Source organism: Patagioenas fasciata, chromosome 10 (assembly GCF_037038585.1).
Source record: "Patagioenas fasciata isolate bPatFas1 chromosome 10, bPatFas1.hap1, whole genome shotgun sequence".
In the NCBI taxonomy this organism is placed as follows: domain Eukaryota; kingdom Metazoa; phylum Chordata; class Aves; order Columbiformes; family Columbidae; genus Patagioenas; species Patagioenas fasciata.
This window is the reverse complement of record NC_092529.1, coordinates 21480512-21498470: the sequence shown is the minus strand read 5'-3', so window position 1 is coordinate 21498470 and position 17959 is coordinate 21480512. Positions and strand designations below refer to the sequence as shown.

General features: G+C 59.7%; 1 protein-coding gene across 1 annotated transcript; it reads right to left on the bottom strand.

Annotated features, from left to right (window-relative positions):
- Window positions 1–12911: 12911 nt before the first annotated feature.
- Window positions 12912–16719, bottom strand: LOC139828710 (uncharacterized). Its single transcript, XM_071812844.1, has 8 exons — window positions 16692–16719; window positions 16523–16594; window positions 16016–16210; window positions 15740–15811; window positions 15551–15649; window positions 14860–14967; window positions 14399–14461; window positions 12912–13135 (listed from the first exon to the last, which is right to left on the bottom strand). The coding sequence occupies exons 1-8, from the start codon at window positions 16717–16719 to the stop codon at window positions 12912–12914; spliced, it is 861 nt and encodes a 286-aa protein (XP_071668945.1).
- Between the last annotated feature and the right edge of the window lie 1240 nt (window positions 16720–17959).

Sequence of the window (17959 nt, the reverse complement as noted above, 5' to 3'; positions counted from 1 at the left end):
GTAGGGATGGAGGATGTGCCAGTTTTGCAAGCAAGGACAGCAGCTGCTGGTTTTGGGTGTACCTCTCAGAAGTGCCACAGTGCCAGGTCTTCTTCTCTGGGGTGAGGGGTGGCTGCCATATTCCAGACCGCCTGGCTGCTGCCTCTGCATCACGGAGCCTGTGGAGAGAGGAGGCTGCTGAGGCCTCAGCTGCATGCGGGACACAGGGCCTGTCCTCCGCAGCACGGCCCAGAGCTGGCAAGGCTCCCCAGCACCACGGGCTGAGCTGCTGGCCGGCCTGGGCCGAGGTGGACCCCTGCACCTCATGGCACCACCGAGCACGGGGATTCCTCTGGGCAGGTTCACTGCTCGGGAGCGGGTGACAGTGAGCATCTCGCTTTCTTGGGCAATCTCATCCCCTGCTCCTTCTCCTCCTGCCCTGGCTTTGCCTGTGCCTGCCAGTCCTGGGGCTGCTCTTGCCCAGGCAGGGTCAGTTTGAGCTAAGCCTGGCCCCAGTCAGGGCGGGCTCCTGGGAAGGCGGCCCAGGGATTAAGAGGCCAATTGAAGCATCCGACAGCAGCAGAATCCTCAGCAGAGTTCTTTGCCCAGCCAGTAACTGGCCACTCTGCAGCAGCCGGACGAGAAATTCTTTGTGGTACACGCAGCCACCTAAGGAAGCAGTGGTGGGAAAAGCAATAACTCACTTTTTAGCCGTCCTCCACTGCCAGATCGCGACGCAGAAGAGCACTATTACCAGTGGTATGGAAATTATAGTTGTTACTGTGAATATGACGCAGCGCTTTCCCAAAACTTCACGGCAGAAAACACTTGCGCTCCCCTTGGGATTGGGACCACCTGTGGTTGTGTTACCAGCCACATCTGGAGGAGAAATTCAGATGTTAGTCCATCCTGTGCACCACTGCTAAGCTTGCAGCACCTTCTATACGGCCAGCAAGTTCCTGGTTTCCCTTGGGGCTGCTGGCTGGAGGCACCATCCCACCCTCTGGGACAGGACTCCCATCCTTTGGGACAGGACTCCCACCCTTTGGGACAGGTTGTCCCACCAAACAAAACCCAGAAGGTCAGAAGGACAGCATGGGGGGAGCGCAGCTGCTTGGCCAGTCGCTCCTTTGAGGGACACGGACAAAAGCCGTCCCTGCAGCAGGCATTGCCAGCCCCAGCTCTGCCCCCCAGTCCAGCTCCCACAGGCGCAGGGGATGGAGTCCGGCCCTCTCAAGAGGGACATGAGCCTTGCTCTCCCCGTCTGCCTTTTCTCCTGCGTGGGCATCGCTTGCAGCCGCTCCCAGGTTTTGGGATGTGTCTCCTGTTCAGGGACCCCACCAAGACCGCTCAGTACCTGAGTTCGTCCTATGGAATTCATTTAGGCTGCTGGGCTGGTAACCTCCGGGCCTTGGCAGCCCTGTCAGAAAGCAGAGACGAGAGGTAAAGCCTCAGCACGGCTCAGGCACAGAGGATGCAGGGGGACGGGGAGGTTCCCTCTAAGGCCCTGCCCGATCTGGCCGTCAGGGCATCGCTCTGGACCTCAGATCCCCTTTGGGATCCCGCTCGGTGCTGCTCCTGTGCCTTGAGCCTCTGGGGACTCAGGGCAAGCTCTGGGCCGCAGCTACAGCGGGAGGTGCGTTTGTGCAACAGTCACATTCCCCATCAGCTGCAGAACGTGGCCCAGACGGCACGAACCCAAAGCACTTTGTGTTTTGGCTGTGAGGTGATGTGCAAGAGCGGGCACTGGGGAAAGAGCCTGCTGACACACACCCATCCTGATAGGTGACACTGCCTGACCATGCGACAGTGATTACCTGGCATACCAGCGGCTGGCATCGCCTCTGCTGCTTCACCAGAGCCCGGCAGGGAGCTGCGGCTTCCTTCCGGAAACACCTCCTTCTGCACAGCCTTGCGGTTCGTCTCTTGAGAAAGAAAGAGGGAGGGCTGGATCAGATGGAACCGTTCCCCATGAGGGAGATTGGTATCTTCGGGGGGCAAGACGTCTCAAAGGCACGGCTAAGGTTTAGAAACCAGGGCTGGGCTTCTGAGGCTGCGCCTGGCAGTGCTCCGAACAACAGCCACGTCTGGCCCTGCTGGGACACCAGGAAATGGCACGTGACCTTCTGGTTTGCACTGCACATTGTGGGCAAACTTTAGGGTGATGCTGAGCGCCGTCCTTCGAAGAGAACGGGAAGAAGCTGCAGCCAGGCCAGCTGGGGAAACAGCCCTTTGGAGAAGACTCCTCTGCAAGGCCCTCCTGCCCTTCCTGGAAGCACCAGCACCAGGCACGTTTGCCCCATCCCAGCAGCTGCCCCTGGCACTTGGCTTGAACCACAAGTGGCCGCACAAGCCCTGCACCATCTCTCTGGCAGCTGCAAGGCGTGACACCAGCATTGCTGCAGCGGGGCTCTGATCGACCCCTTCCCGCTGTACAGCCTGTCCAGACCGGTACCTAAACCTTTGGATGCTGAGACTCACAGCTAATTCTGAGTAAAATATACCCACCCTGTGCTCTGCGCAGTTCATCCAGCTTTTGTCTCCTGACTTCCAATGAATCTGGGGCCTTTTTTCCTCCTTCAGCTTCATACATTGGTCTTGGAAGACCTTAGAAACAAGATTTTGTTCTATGTGAGATTAATGCATCACAGAAAAACAAGGCAGAGGTTGTGAGCTCAGCACAGACAGACTGCTCACCCCTGGGACGCCAGCCGGGCCGTAGCCCAGCACGCTGCCGAGGAGCCGGAAAAGTCCATCCTTCGGGATCATCTGTCAATAAAGAGCCAGAGAAGCTTCCATCACCTGCTGTGATCTGCATGGGCAGCACTGAATGGCAGAAGCGGTGAGGGGACCGCGCAAGGAGAGGGCACGCACACGAGCAGGTCTGTCCTCACACCCGCAGACCTGCCCGGCTGGCGGACCCTGGGGCTTGGGGCTGGCAGCTCCCAAAGGGAGGAAAAAGCCATGACGTACCCATGGCATGTCCTGGAGGCTCGGTCCTGGAACCCAGACGGGAACCTGGATCAGCTTTGCCCACAGGCGCGGCTGCAAAGAAACGCAGGACACAACAGCTCCCGTGACACAGTTCAAGATGCTTCTTCAGCTCGGAGTGGCCGGGAGTGGAATGCAAAGACGGGATTGCTCCGCGGCACTCATCCCTCCCTTCCGCTCGGGAGCGTGGGGCAAAAAGTCACATCACTGAGCCTGACCCGTTCCCTCTCGGCTCTCCTCCCTGTCTGAGTGGGGGCCACACAAGGAGCAACTTGCATTTCACATGCAACTTACCTCCAGGATACCGCAAGGGCTCCGAAGCTACATCCAGCCAGGAAGCTGGATAATCGTTGCCACCAGCCTCATCTAGAAACAAGCACAGAGAAGAAATGTTTCCATTGCCCGCTGGGATCCACTGCTGCCTTAGGGAACCGCAGGCACTGGAATGGGATCGGGCGCCCACATGGGAGTGGACAGTTGGAGTTGGACATTGCCAAAACTGCAGAGGGGCCGGTGACCACTTGGCCGGCTCTGGCTGCTCTGACACACTCTGTTCAGGCCACGAGAAACAGCTCTTGAGGAGAGGATGGACCAACACAGGGGCCCTGGGGCCTTCCCTCCCAGGGGAGCTCTGGCACACAGAGGAAGCACTGGAGGGAACAACCATCACCCCACTGCCTGGGGAGAAGAGCCCGCTGGCCGTGAAAGGCTGCACCGCTCACCTGCTCCCCGTGCTCGCCACGGAGCAGCCTGGGCAGGCCCGGCATGCAGGGCCAGCAGGAGGAGGAGGAAGAGGAGGCGGCGGGTGGGGAACATGGTCCCGTGCACTCGCAACGTCTTTGTGCTGCGGCGGCTGCTGCTGCTGCTGCTGCTGCTGCTGCTGCTGCACTGGGGGCCGGGGGCTGCGCAACTGCTTCTTATTGTTGGCGCGGCACTGCGGGCTCTGTGACCTCACAATCACTGTCACTTCCCAGCCGGGCCGAGGCCGCATGGGGACGGCTCAGGGCGCTGGTGGCAGGTGCTGGAGCAGAGCCTGGGAGCTACCTCCTGATAGGGCAGCACGTCCCGTGGGGCAGCTCCGTGCAAGGGCTGAGACACCGTCCCGCCTGGGGCTGGGCCCACAGCTCTGCCCTGTTCTGCGGGCACTGGCACAGGGGCAGGAGGAGCTCACGGTGCCCAGAACTGCAGGAGACCACAGCCACAGGACTGCTGACCTCCTCGGGTGCTGTCAGCGGCTGCTCGTCAGCCCCAAGATTTCAGTCTCCAGACAAGCGCAAGGTCCCCTCCTGTCGGCAGCTTCCAGGCTGGAGCCCGGTCTGGAGCCTTGGGGGACCCCAGGGATCACGAGTCGCTTTGGTTTTACAGGAAAGATAAAGCCTTTGATTTTCCATTTCTTCTTAATGCTCGGGCTGGTGGGGGCTCTGAGCCCCCAGATGCTGTTGAAGATGTCCCTGCTTATTGCCGGGTGTTGGACTAGATGAGCTTTGAAGGTCCCTTTCTTTGGGGTGCTTGAGGGCATGGAGCTGGTTCTGTTGCTGCAGGGAAACTGGGGCCAGGCCGGGGGGTTTCTGGGGCCCAGGGGATGATGGACATGATGGATTTAATTCCATCTGCTGCTCAAGGCCTCTGTCTTGGTCCCACAACTGCAAGGCAGACAGTGATGGGATGGGTGGATGCACGGGCCACAAGATGGTGGACGTACTGTGCTCCACTCCATTGGGTGCCTCAGGATGCTGGGCTTGTTCAACAGCCGCCGGGCAGCTGGGTACAGGCTGGAAGGACATGGAAGCCATGGGGAGGAAGAATGCACCAGTTATCCAGGCTGGCATGGAAGCTGCTGGTGTTGGTTGCAGCTTTCTGACCTGCCACAGCTGCTGCTCCTTCCGTCCAGGACTGAGGGGCGGCCGCCATTTTCCCGCCTGGCTCCTGCACCTGCATCGCTGCAGGAGACAGGCTGCTGCAGGGGGGCTGGGGAGGGCTGGGGGGACGTGGAGGTTGTGGCCACCGTGGGCACACAGGATTTGATTACAACGTCTGCTGGAGTTCATTGTTCTGCATCTGCCACTGCAGGGCAGCCGGTGATGGCCTGGGGGACATGAAGACCGTGGGGATGATGGCTGCTCTGTTTTTCATTCCAACTGGTATTAGAGACCACAGGACTGGTTCACCACTGCAGGGCTTCTGGGGTTGGGCTGAGAGGACACAGGGGCCATAGAGATGGTGGACGCCCTGGTCTGTACCCCATGGGGTGCCTGAGGACCGGCCCAGATTTCCCAGAGAGGTGGTAGATGCCACATCCATCCCTGGAGACTTTCAAGCTGTAGGGATGGAGGATGTGCCGGTTTTGCAAGCAGGGGCAGCAGCTGCTGGTTTTGGGCGTGCCTCTCAGAAGTGCCACAGCGCCTGGTCTTCTTTTCTGGAGTGAGGGGCGGCTGCCATATTCCCGCCTGCCTGGCTGCTGCCTCCGCACGGCGGAGCCTGTGGAGAGAGGCGGCTGCTGAGGCCTCAGCTGCAGGCGGGACACAGGGCCTCTCCTCCGCAGCACGGCCCAGAGCTGGCAAGGCTCCCCAGCACCACGGGCCGAGCTGCTGGCCGGCCTGGGCCGAGGTGGACCCCTGCACCTCATGGCACCACCGAGCACGGGGATTCCTCTGGGCAGGTTCACCTCAGGGCAGGTTCACCCACCTCTTTCAGGCCATGACCATGGCCTCCCCCAGCCCCTGGTGGCCCCACCGCTGGTGGGGGGGACCTGTGCCTCGCTCCTACCGACCCCAAGGGCATCCAGGGCTGGGCCTGGGGGTTGATTTTGGTATGACCGGGACACCTGTGCAACAGATCAGTCCCCTTTATTTGGGAAACTGTGGGGATGGTGGACACACTTGTCACCAGCACTATGGGAGCTGGATGACATTGGGCTTTTTCCATGCCTTCAGTAGCTTCAGGTCAGCAAAGAATGGGCTCTGGGAACGTTGGGGTGGCGACGAGGCTGGACGTGCTTCCTTGACGCCAATCTGATGCTGCAGAGCACCATTCTGGTCCTGTCCCTGCAGAGCAGATGGTGATGGGCCAGAAGGACGCAGGGGTGGAGAGGAGTGCGGACGAGCTGACTTGAAGTCCATAAGTTTCTTGATGATGTTATTGGGCTCCCACTGCTGCTCGGCAGCCGGTGATGTGCTGGGGGGAGATGGGAGCTGTCGGGACGAAGGATGCGCCAGGTTTCCAGGCAGGGGCAGCAGCTGCTGGTGTTGGGCGCAGCTCTCAGAAGTGCCACAGTGCCTGGTCTTCTTGTCTGAGTGCCTGGCTTCAATAGCTTGAGTTCAGCTACGAATGGGCTGCAGGAACATGGGGTCGGTGACAAGGCCAGACGTGCTGCCTTCATGTCTGACTGCTGCTTGAGGCCACCATCACAGTCCTGCTGCTGCAGAGCAGGTGGTGATGGGCTGTCAGATGGTAGGGGTGCAGGACAGCGTGGATGTGCTGGCCTGAAGTCCATTTGTTGATAGAGGCCATTCTTCTTCTCCCGCTGCAGCAAGGCAGCAGGTGATACGCTTGGGGGACACAGGAGCCTTGGGGATGGAGGCTGTGCCATTTTTCCAGGCTTTATGCAGTGGCTGCTGGTGTTGGGCGCAGCTCTCAGGGTGCCACAGCGCCTGGTCTTCTGTTCCGGAGTGAGGGGCGGCTGCCATATTCCTGACAGGCTGGGGGGATGCAGGGGCCACAGGAGGGTGGACGCACTGTTCTGCACTCCGTTGAGAGCTGGAGGCCACTGGGTTGTGCTAACAGCTTCAGGGCTGCCAAGAATGGGCTGGTGGGCCATGGGAGCCATGGGGAGGGAGGATGTGCTGGGTTAGCAGGCTCAAACAGCGGCTGCTGGTGTTGGGTGCAGCTTTCTGAGCTGCCTGAGCTGCTGCTCCTTCTGTCCAGGTGTGAGGGGCGGCTGCCATTTTCCCGCCTGGCTCCTGCATCTGCATCGTTGCAGGAGACAGGCTGCTGCAGGGGGGCTGGGGATGGGCTGGGGGGACATGGGGCTCGTGGTGACCCTGGGCACACAGGTTTTCACTCCAACATCTGCTTGAGTTTGTTGTTCTGGTCCTGCCACTGCAGGGCAGCCGGTGATGGGCTTGGGGACGTGATGGCCACTCTGGTTTTGCTTCCAGCTGGTAATGGAGACAGCAGGGCTGGTTCACCACTGCAGGGCTTCTGTGGACAGGCTGAGAAGATAGAGGGGCCACGGAGATGGTGGACGCTTTGTTCTCTACCTCATTGGGTGCTTGAGGAAATGTGGCCCAGGTTCCCATGGAGGTGGTAGATACCCCATCCCTGGAGACTTTCAAGACCAATATCTGGTCCAGCCTCGGTACCCTGCCTGTGGGTTAAGCCCAGCATGGCAGGCGGGAGCAAGGCGAGCAGGGGACAATTCCCCGAGTGCTCTCCTGTGACACTGTGATCTACAGCACTGATGTGAGTGGTGGAGGGGCCGGTGACCTCTTGGCCGCCTCTGGCTGCTCTGATACACTGTGTCCAGGCCACGAGAAACAGCTCTGGAGGAGAGGATGGACCAACACAGGGCCCCTGGGGGCTTCCCTCGCGGGAAAGCTGTGGCACACAGGAAGCCTCGTAGAGCACTGGAGGGAACAACGATCACCTGCGCTGCCCGGGAGAAGCGTTAAAACCGTTTACCTCGCAACACGGTAACGGGCCAAAGCGACTGCCATCTTAGCCAAGGCCTCAGAACAAACACCAGGCCCAGGCTCCCTTTAGCCTGAGAAGCCCCGGGCTTGCTGCTGTACAGTGACAGGGGGCTGTGCACCCAGATGTGCAGGCACTTTGCAGCACCCCAAGGGGTAATGGCTTTGACCTATCAATTAGCGCCCATGAAGGGCTCATTAATTAGGGAGGACCTTTGTTGTGCCTCCATAGACACCTCTGCAAAAGTTCCGTCCCTCTTTATCTGGGGAGCTGTGGGGATGGTGGATAAATTCTTACCTAGCACTTTGGGTGCTGGACAATGCTGGGCTGCTTCCCCTGCTACCACTGCTGCAGTGCGGCTGTGAACGGGCTGGGACACGTAGGGGTGGTGAGGATGACGGACGTCCTGGCTTGAATTCCATCTATTGCCTGAGGCCGCTGTCCTGGTCCTGCTGCTGCAGGGCAGCCAGAGATGGGCTGGGGGGACACGGGAGCTGTGCGGAGGGAGGACGCACTGGTTTTCCAGGCTCAAACAGCGTCTCCTGGCACTGGGTGCAGGTCTCAGAGCTGCTGCAGCTGCTGCTCCATCTGTCCAGGACTGAGGGGAGGCCGCCATTTTCCTGCCTGGCTCCTGCACCTGCATCGCTGCAGGAGACAGGCTGCTGCAGGGGGGCTGGGGAGGGCTGGGGGGACGTGGAGGTTGTGGCCACCGTGGGCACACAGGATTTGATTACAACGTCTGCTGGAGTTCATTGTTCTGCATCTGCCACTGCAGGGCAGCCGGTGATGGCCTGGGGGACATGAAGACCGTGGGGATGATGGCTGCTCTGTTTTTCATTCCAACTGGTATTAGAGACCACAGGACTGGTTCACCACTGCAGGGCTTCTGGGGTTGGGCTGAGAGGACACAGGGGCCATAGAGATGGTGGACGCCCTGGTCTGTACCCCATGGGGTGCCTGAGGACCGGCCCAGATTTCCCAGAGAGGTGGTAGATGCCACATCCATCCCTGGAGACTTTCAAGCTGTAGGGATGGAGGATGTGCCGGTTTTGCAAGCAGGGGCAGCAGCTGCTGGTTTTGGGCGTGCCTCTCAGAAGTGCCACAGCGCCTGGTCTTCTTTTCTGGAGTGAGGGGCGGCTGCCATATTCCCGCCTGCCTGGCTGCTGCCTCCGCACGGCGGAGCCTGTGGAGAGAGGCGGCTGCTGAGGCCTCAGCTGCAGGCGGGACACAGGGCCTCTCCTCCGCAGCACGGCCCAGAGCTGGCAAGGCTCCCCAGCACCACGGGCCGAGCTGCTGGCCGGCCTGGGCCGAGGTGGACCCCTGCACCTCATGGCACCACCGAGCACGGGGATTCCTCTGGGCAGGTTCACCTCAGGGCAGGTTCACCCACCTCTTTCAGGCCATGACCATGGCCTCCCCCAGCCCCTGGTGGCCCCACCGCTGGTGGGGGGGACCTGTGCCTCGCTCCTACCGACCCCAAGGGCATCCAGGGCTGGGCCTGGGGGTTGATTTTGGTATGACCGGGACACCTGTGCAACAGATCAGTCCCCTTTATTTGGGAAACTGTGGGGATGGTGGACACACTTGTCACCAGCACTATGGGAGCTGGATGACATTGGGCTTTTTCCATGCCTTCAGTAGCTTCAGGTCAGCAAAGAATGGGCTCTGGGAACGTTGGGGTGGCGACGAGGCTGGACGTGCTTCCTTGACGCCAATCTGATGCTGCAGAGCACCATTCTGGTCCTGTCCCTGCAGAGCAGATGGTGATGGGCCAGAAGGACGCAGGGGTGGAGAGGAGTGCGGACGAGCTGACTTGAAGTCCATAAGTTTCTTGATGATGTTATTGGGCTCCCACTGCTGCTCGGCAGCCGGTGATGTGCTGGGGGGAGATGGGAGCTGTCGGGACGAAGGATGCGCCAGGTTTCCAGGCAGGGGCAGCAGCTGCTGGTGTTGGGCGCAGCTCTCAGAAGTGCCACAGTGCCTGGTCTTCTTGTCTGAGTGCCTGGCTTCAATAGCTTGAGTTCAGCTACGAATGGGCTGCAGGAACATGGGGTCGGTGACAAGGCCAGACGTGCTGCCTTCATGTCTGACTGCTGCTTGAGGCCACCATCACAGTCCTGCTGCTGCAGAGCAGGTGGTGATGGGCTGTCAGATGGTAGGGGTGCAGGACAGCGTGGATGTGCTGGCCTGAAGTCCATTTGTTGATAGAGGCCATTCTTCTTCTCCCGCTGCAGCAAGGCAGCAGGTGATACGCTTGGGGGACACAGGAGCCTTGGGGATGGAGGCTGTGCCATTTTTCCAGGCTTTATGCAGTGGCTGCTGGTGTTGGGCGCAGCTCTCAGGGTGCCACAGCGCCTGGTCTTCTGTTCCGGAGTGAGGGGCGGCTGCCATATTCCTGACAGGCTGGGGGGATGCAGGGGCCACAGGAGGGTGGACGCACTGTTCTGCACTCCGTTGAGAGCTGGAGGCCACTGGGTTGTGCTAACAGCTTCAGGGCTGCCAAGAATGGGCTGGTGGGCCATGGGAGCCATGGGGAGGGAGGATGTGCTGGGTTAGCAGGCTCAAACAGCGGCTGCTGGTGTTGGGTGCAGCTTTCTGAGCTGCCTGAGCTGCTGCTCCTTCTGTCCAGGTGTGAGGGGCGGCTGCCATTTTCCCGCCTGGCTCCTGCATCTGCATCGTTGCAGGAGACAGGCTGCTGCAGGGGGGCTGGGGATGGGCTGGGGGGACATGGGGCTCGTGGTGACCCTGGGCACACAGGTTTTCACTCCAACATCTGCTTGAGTTTGTTGTTCTGGTCCTGCCACTGCAGGGCAGCCGGTGATGGGCTTGGGGACGTGATGGCCACTCTGGTTTTGCTTCCAGCTGGTAATGGAGACAGCAGGGCTGGTTCACCACTGCAGGGCTTCTGTGGACAGGCTGAGAAGATAGAGGGGCCACGGAGATGGTGGACGCTTTGTTCTCTACCTCATTGGGTGCTTGAGGAAATGTGGCCCAGGTTCCCATGGAGGTGGTAGATACCCCATCCCTGGAGACTTTCAAGACCAATATCTGGTCCAGCCTCGGTACCCTGCCTGTGGGTTAAGCCCAGCATGGCAGGCGGGAGCAAGGCGAGCAGGGGACAATTCCCCGAGTGCTCTCCTGTGACACTGTGATCTACAGCACTGATGTGAGTGGTGGAGGGGCCGGTGACCTCTTGGCCGCCTCTGGCTGCTCTGATACACTGTGTCCAGGCCACGAGAAACAGCTCTGGAGGAGAGGATGGACCAACACAGGGCCCCTGGGGGCTTCCCTCGCGGGAAAGCTGTGGCACACAGGAAGCCTCGTAGAGCACTGGAGGGAACAACGATCACCTGCGCTGCCCGGGAGAAGCGTTAAAACCGTTTACCTCGCAACACGGTAACGGGCCAAAGCGACTGCCATCTTAGCCAAGGCCTCAGAACAAACACCAGGCCCAGGCTCCCTTTAGCCTGAGAAGCCCCGGGCTTGCTGCTGTACAGTGACAGGGGGCTGTGCACCCAGATGTGCAGGCACTTTGCAGCACCCCAAGGGGTAATGGCTTTGACCTATCAATTAGCGCCCATGAAGGGCTCATTAATTAGGGAGGACCTTTGTTGTGCCTCCATAGACACCTCTGCAAAAGTTCCGTCCCTCTTTATCTGGGGAGCTGTGGGGATGGTGGATAAATTCTTACCTAGCACTTTGGGTGCTGGACAATGCTGGGCTGCTTCCCCTGCTACCACTGCTGCAGTGCGGCTGTGAACGGGCTGGGACACGTAGGGGTGGTGAGGATGACGGACGTCCTGGCTTGAATTCCATCTATTGCCTGAGGCCGCTGTCCTGGTCCTGCTGCTGCAGGGCAGCCAGAGATGGGCTGGGGGGACACGGGAGCTGTGCGGAGGGAGGACGCACTGGTTTTCCAGGCTCAAACAGCGTCTCCTGGCACTGGGTGCAGGTCTCAGAGCTGCTGCAGCTGCTGCTCCATCTGTCCAGGACTGAGGGGAGGCCGCCATTTTCCTGCCTGGCTCCTGCACCTGCATCGCTGCAGGAGACAGGCTGCTGCAGGGGGGCTGGGGATGGGCTGGGGGGACGTGGAGGTTGTGGCGATGGTGGGTGCGCAGATTTTGATTCTAATGTCTGTTGGAAGCCGTTGTTCTCATCCTCCAGCTGCAGAACAGCTTGAGGGCCATGGTGGTTCTGGCAAGGCTGGACACTCTGGTTCTGATTCTGGCTGGTGTTGGAGGCCGCTGGGCTGGTCCCACCACTGCGGTGCTGCTGGGGACGGGCTGGAGGGCTGTGCAGATTGTGTGAAGGGCTGATACGCCAGCTTTCCACAACCAACAGCGGCTGCTGGTGTTGGATGCAGCTCTCAGCGGAGCCGCAGCGTCTGGTCCTTCTGCTACAGAACAAGGGGCAGCCGCCATATTTGCACCTGGCTGCTGCCTCTGGATTGTGGTTCACCTCAGGGCAGGTTCACCCATCTCTTTCAGCCCATGGTCATAGGCTCCCCCAGTGCCTGGTGGCCCCACCAATGGTGGGGGGAGCCCTGTGCCTGGCTTCTGCCAACCCAGAGGGCATCCAGGTCTGTGCCTGAGGGGCTGGATTTTGGTATCACCAGGACATTTGTTACATACCTCAGACCCTATTTATCTGGGGAGTTGTGGACATGGTGGACAAACTTGTCTCCATCACATCAGGTGCTGGAGGAAACACGTTTTTTTTCGCTGCTGCAGAGCAGCTGAGGACGGGCTGGAGAGACGTGGGAGTCGTGGCGACCGAGCCACACAAGAAGCAACTTCTGGGTCTGGCACTGCGTCACCTTGTCCTGTGGCAGCAAAATGGCTGCTGTGGGGAGCCCCGTAAACATCTCCTTTTGCCCCTGAGGGCGTCCAGAGCTGTGTCCAGGCCTTGGAGCTCACCCAACACTGGTGCCTCGCAGGGTTTGATTTTGGTACCACACGGACACATGTTCAACACCTGAGTCCCTCTTTATTTGGGGAGCTGTGGACGTGGTGGACGAACTCATTTGCAGCATGAGAGGCGCTTGAGGACACTTGGCTTCTTCTGCTGCTGTGGGGCCTCTGAGGACAGGTTGGGGAGGCATCCAGGTTGTGGTGACGGTGGGAGCACAGGTTTTGACTCTGTCTTTTGTGTCCCGTTATTCTCACCCTGCTGTTGCAGCGGAGATGGTGATAGTTCTGGAAGCCGTGGGGATTCTGGAGAGGCCGGACACTCTGGTTCTGATTCCGGCTGGTCTAGGAGGCCGCTGGGCTGGTCCCACCATTGCGGTGCTGCTGGGTATGGGCTGGAGGACTGTGAGGATTGTGGCGACAATGGACACTCCAGATTTCCAGGATCAAACAGTGGGAGCTGCTGTTGGATGTAGCTCTCAGGGAAACTGCAGCGTCTGGTCCTTCGGCCACAGAACAAGGGGCAGCCGCCTTTTTCCCGCCCGGCTTCTCTATCTGCATCATGGAGCCTGTGGAGAGAGGAGGCTGCTGAGGCCTCAGCTGCAGGCGGGACACAGGGCCTCTCCTCCGCAGCACGGCCCAGAGCTGGCAAGGCTCCCCAGCACCACGGGCTGAGCTGCTGGCCGGCCTGGGCCGAGGTGGACCCCTGAACTCCATGGCACCACCGAGCACGGGGATTCCTCTGGGCAGGTTCACCGCTCGGGAGCGGGTGACAGTGAGCATCTCGCTTTCTTGGGCAATCTCATCCCCTGCTCCTTCTCCTCCTGCCCTGGCTTTGCCTGTGCCTGCCAGTCCTGGGGCTGCTCTTGCCCAGGCAGGGTCAGTTTGAGCTAAGCCTGGCCCCAGTCAGGGCGGGCTCCTGGGAAGGCGGCCCAGGGATTAAGAGGCCAATTGAAGCATCCGACAGCAGCAGAATCCTCAGCAGAGTTCTTTGCCCAGCCAGTAACTGGCCACTCCGCAGCAGCCGGACGAGAAATTCTTTGTGGTACACGCAGCCACCTAAGGAAGCAGTGGTGGGAAAAGCAATAACTCACTTTTTTGCCTTCCTGCATTTCCAGACCATGAGGAAAATTAACAGAAGTGCAAGTGGCACAGTAGACGCGGCTATTATTCTGCTTATAGTGGAGAATTTTCGCATAACATCAGGACCGCTAACACTTGCACTCCCCTGGGGATTGGGAGCACCTGTGGTACTCTCGCCGACCACATCTGGAGGAGAAATTCAAGATGTTAGTCCATCCTGTGCACCACTGCTAAGCTTGCAGCACGTTTGATATGGCCAGCAATTTCCTGGTTTCTCTCAGTGCTGCTCCCAGGAGACACCGTCCCACCCTCTGGGACAGGACTCCCACCCTTTGGGACAGGACTCCCACCCTTTGGGACAGAACTCCCATCCTTTGGGACAGGACTCCCACCTTTTGGGACAGGACTCCCATCCTTTGGGACAGGACTCCCACCCTTTGGGACAGGTTGTCCCACCAAACAAAACCCAGAAGGCCAGAAGGACAGCATGGGGGGAGCGCAGCTGCTTGGCCAGTCGCTCCTTTGAGGGACACGGACAAAAGCCGTCCCTGCAGCAGGCATTGCCAGCCCCAGCTCTGCCCCCCAGTCCAGCTCCCACAGGCGCAGGGGACGGAGTCCGGCCCTCTCAAGAGGGACATGAGCCTTGCTCTCCCCGTCTGCCTTTTCTCCTGCGTGGGCATTGCTTGCAGCCGCTCCCAGGTTTTGGGACGTGTCTCCTGTTCAGGGACCCCACCAAGACCACTCAGTACCTGAGTTCGTCCAATGGAATTCATTTAGGCTGCTGGGCTGGTAACCTCTGGGCCTTGGCAGCCCTGTCAGAAAGCAGAGACGAGAGGTAAAGCCTCAGCACGGCTCAGGCACAGAGGATGCAGGGGGACGGGGAGGTTCCCTCTAAGGCCCTGCCCGATCTGGCCGTCAGGGCATCGCTCTGGACCTCAGATCCCCTTTGGGATCCCGCTCGGTGCTGCTCCTGTGCTTTGAGCCTCTGCGGACTTCAGGGCAAGCTCTGGGCCGCAGCTACAGCGGGAGGTGCGTTTGCACAACAGTCACATTCCCCATCAGCTGCAGAACGTGGCCCAGACGCCACGAGCCCAAAGCACTTTGTGTTTTGGCTGTGAGGTGACGTGCAAGAGCGGGCACTGGGGGAAGAGCCTGCTGACACACACCCATCCTGATGGGTGACACTGCCTGACCATGCGACAGTGATTACCTGGCATACCAGCGGCTGGCATCGCCTCTGCTGCTTCACCAGAGCCCGGCAGGGAGCTGCGGCTTCCTTCCGGAAACACCTCCTTCTGCACAGCCTTGCGGTTCGTCTCTTGAGAAAGAAAGAGGGAGGGCTGGATCAGATGGAACCGTTCCCCATGAGGGAGATTGGTATCTTCGGGGGGCAAGACGTCTCAAAGGCACGGCTAAGGTTTAGAAACCAGGGCTGGGCTTCTGAGGCTGCGCCTGGCAGTGCTCCGAACAACAGCCACGTCTGGCCCTGCTGGGACACCAGGAAATGGCACGTGACCTTCTGGTTTGCACTGCACATTGTGGGCAAACTTTAGGGTGATGCTGAGCGCCGTCCTTCGAAGAGAACGGGAAGAAGCTGCAGCCAGGCCAGCTGGGGAAACAGCCCTTTGGAGAAGACTCCTCTGCAAGGCCCTCCTGCCCTTCCTGGAAGCACCAGCACCAGGCACATTTGCCTCATTCCAGCAGCTGCCCCTGGCACTTGGCTTGAACCACAAGTGGCTGCGCAATCCCTGCACCATCTCTCTGGCAGCTGCAAGGCGTGACACCAGCATTGCTGCAGCGGGGCTCTGATCGACCCCTTCCTGCTGTACAGCCTGTCCAGACCGGTACCTAAACCTTCGGATGCTGAGACTCACAGCTAATTCTGAGTAAAATATACCCACCCTGTGCTCTGCGCAGTTCATCCAGGAGTTGCTTCATGACTTCTGATGGCTCTGGGGTTGTTTTTGCTTCTTCAGCTTCATGCATTGGTCTTGGAAGACCTTAGAAACAAGATTCAGTTACAAGTGAGATTAATACATTACAGAAAAACAAGGCAGAGGTTGTGAGCTCAGCACAGACAGACTGCTCACCCCTGGGACGCCAGCCGGGCCGTAGCCCAGCACGCTGCCGAGGAGCCGGAAAAGTCCATCCTTCGGGATCATCTGTCAATAAAGAGCCAGAGAAGCTTCCATCACCTGCTGTGATCTGCATGGGCAGCACTGAATGGCAGAAGCGGTGAGGGGACCGCGCAAGGAGAGGGCACGCACACGAGCAGGTCTGTCCTCACACCCGCAGACCTGCCCGGCTGGCGGACCCTGGGGCTTGGGGCTGGCAGCTCCCAAAGGGAGGAAAAAGCCATGACGTACCCACGGCATGTCCTGGAGGCTCGGTCCTGGAACCCAGACGGGAACCTGGATCAGCTTTGCCCACAGGCGCGGCTGCAAAGAAACGCAGGACACAACAGCTCCCGTGACACAGTTCAAGATGCTTCTTCAGCTCGGAGTGGCCGGGAGTGGAATGCAAAGACGGGATTGCTCTGCGGCACTCATCCCTCCCTTCCGCTCGGGAGCGTGGGGCAAAGAGTCACCACGTGCCTGCAGCGGCACCGTGCTGGGACCAAACGAAGCCCGTGCAGAGCTACCGGGAGAAAGGACTCCCTGGAGCTGACAGCAGCTCCAGACTCAACCCCAGCCAGACACTGCCCTGGTATTTGGCACCGGGGCACCTCAGGCTCCAAGACCCTGGCAAAGGCAGCTTGGCAAGGGAAAGCGCCCCAGGGAACATCACTGAGCCTGACCCGTTCCCTCTCGGCTCTCCTCCCTGTATGAGTGGGGGCCACACAAGGAGCAACTTGCATTTCACATGCAACTTACCTCCAGGATACCGCAAGGGCTCCGAAACTACATCCAGCCAGGAAGCTGGATAATCGTTGCCACCAGCCTCATCTAGAAACAAGCACAGAGAAGAAATGTTTCCATTGCCCGCTGGGATCCACTGCTGCCTTAGGGAACCGCAGGCACTGGAATGGGATCGGGCGCCCACATGGGAGTGGACAGTTGGAGCTGGACATTGCCAAAACTGCAGAGGGGCCGGTGACCTCTTGGCCGGCTCTGGCTGCTCTGACACACTCTGTTCAGGCCACGAGAAACAGCTGTTGAGGAGAGGATGGACCAACACAGGGCCCCTGGGGGCTTCCCTCGCGGGAGAGCTCTGGCACACAGGAAGCCTCGTAAAGCACTGGAGGGAACAACGATCACCTGCGCTGCCCGGGAGAAGCGTTAAAACCGTTTACCTCGCAACACCGTAATGGGCCAAAGCGACTGCCATCTTAGCCAAGGCCTCAAAACGAGCACCAGGCCCAGGCTCCCTTTAGCCTAGGAAGCCCAGGGCTGTGCACCCAGATGTGCAGGCACTTTGCAGCACCCCAAGGCTGATGGCCTTGACCTGTCAATTAGGGCCACTCAAGGGCTCATTAATTAGGGAGGGCCTTTGTTGTGCCTCCAGTACATTTGCTCGTCGGGCTCATATCCTTAGAGGTGCTCTGGATGGCTTCCCACTTTTATCTGGGTATCCCATTTGACAAGGTCCATGGCCAGATGACCCCGCTGCAACAAACGCTGCCTCACCCCACAGCCCCTCACCGTTCCGTGCGACTGCCCAGGCTGGGCTCCTGTCACCACCTCCCGCACCGTGTGTTGGTCACATTGGTGTCACCGACTGTTTCAGACCATGGCTATGGGCTCCCGCAGCCCCTGGTGGCCCCCCTGCTGGTGGGGGGAGCCCAGCGCCTGGCTCCTGCCGACCCGAAGGGGATGCGGGGTTGTGCCTGCGAGTTGATTTTGGTACAACCAAGACACCTGTGCAACATAACAGTCCCCTTTATTTGGGAAACTGTGGGGATGGTGGACGCACGTCACCAGCACTATGGGAGCTGGATGACATTGGGCTTTTTCCATGCCTTCAGTAGCTTCAGGTCAGCAAAGAATGGGCTCTGGGAACGTTGGGGTGGCGACGAGGCTGGACGTGCTTCCTTGACGCCAATCTGATGCTGCAGAGCACCATTCTGGTCCTGTCCCTGCAGAGCAGATGGTGATGGGCCAGAAGGACGCAGGGGTGGAGAGGAGTGCGGACGAGCTGACTTGAAGTCCATAAGTTTCTTGATGATGTTATTGGGCTCCCACTGCTGCTCGGCAGCCGATGATGTGCTGGGGGGAGACAGGAGCTGTAGGGATGGAGGATGTGCAAGTTTTGCAAGCAAGGACAGCAGCTGCTGGTTTTGGGTGTACCTCTCAGAAGTGCCACAGTGCCAG

Excerpts from the sequence above, each read along its gene's own strand:
- LOC139828710 (XM_071812844.1), bottom strand. The coding sequence starts at position 16,719 with ATGTCCAGCTCCAACTGTCCACTCCCAT. Across the intron at positions 15,812-16,015 it reads GCCTCCAGGACATGCCGTGG|ATGATCCCGAAGGATGGACT; the intron begins GTACGTCATGGC and ends CTTTATTGACAG. Across the intron at positions 15,650-15,739 it reads GCCCGGCTGGCGTCCCAGGG|GTCTTCCAAGACCAATGCAT; the intron begins GTGAGCAGTCTG and ends CTTGTTTCTAAG.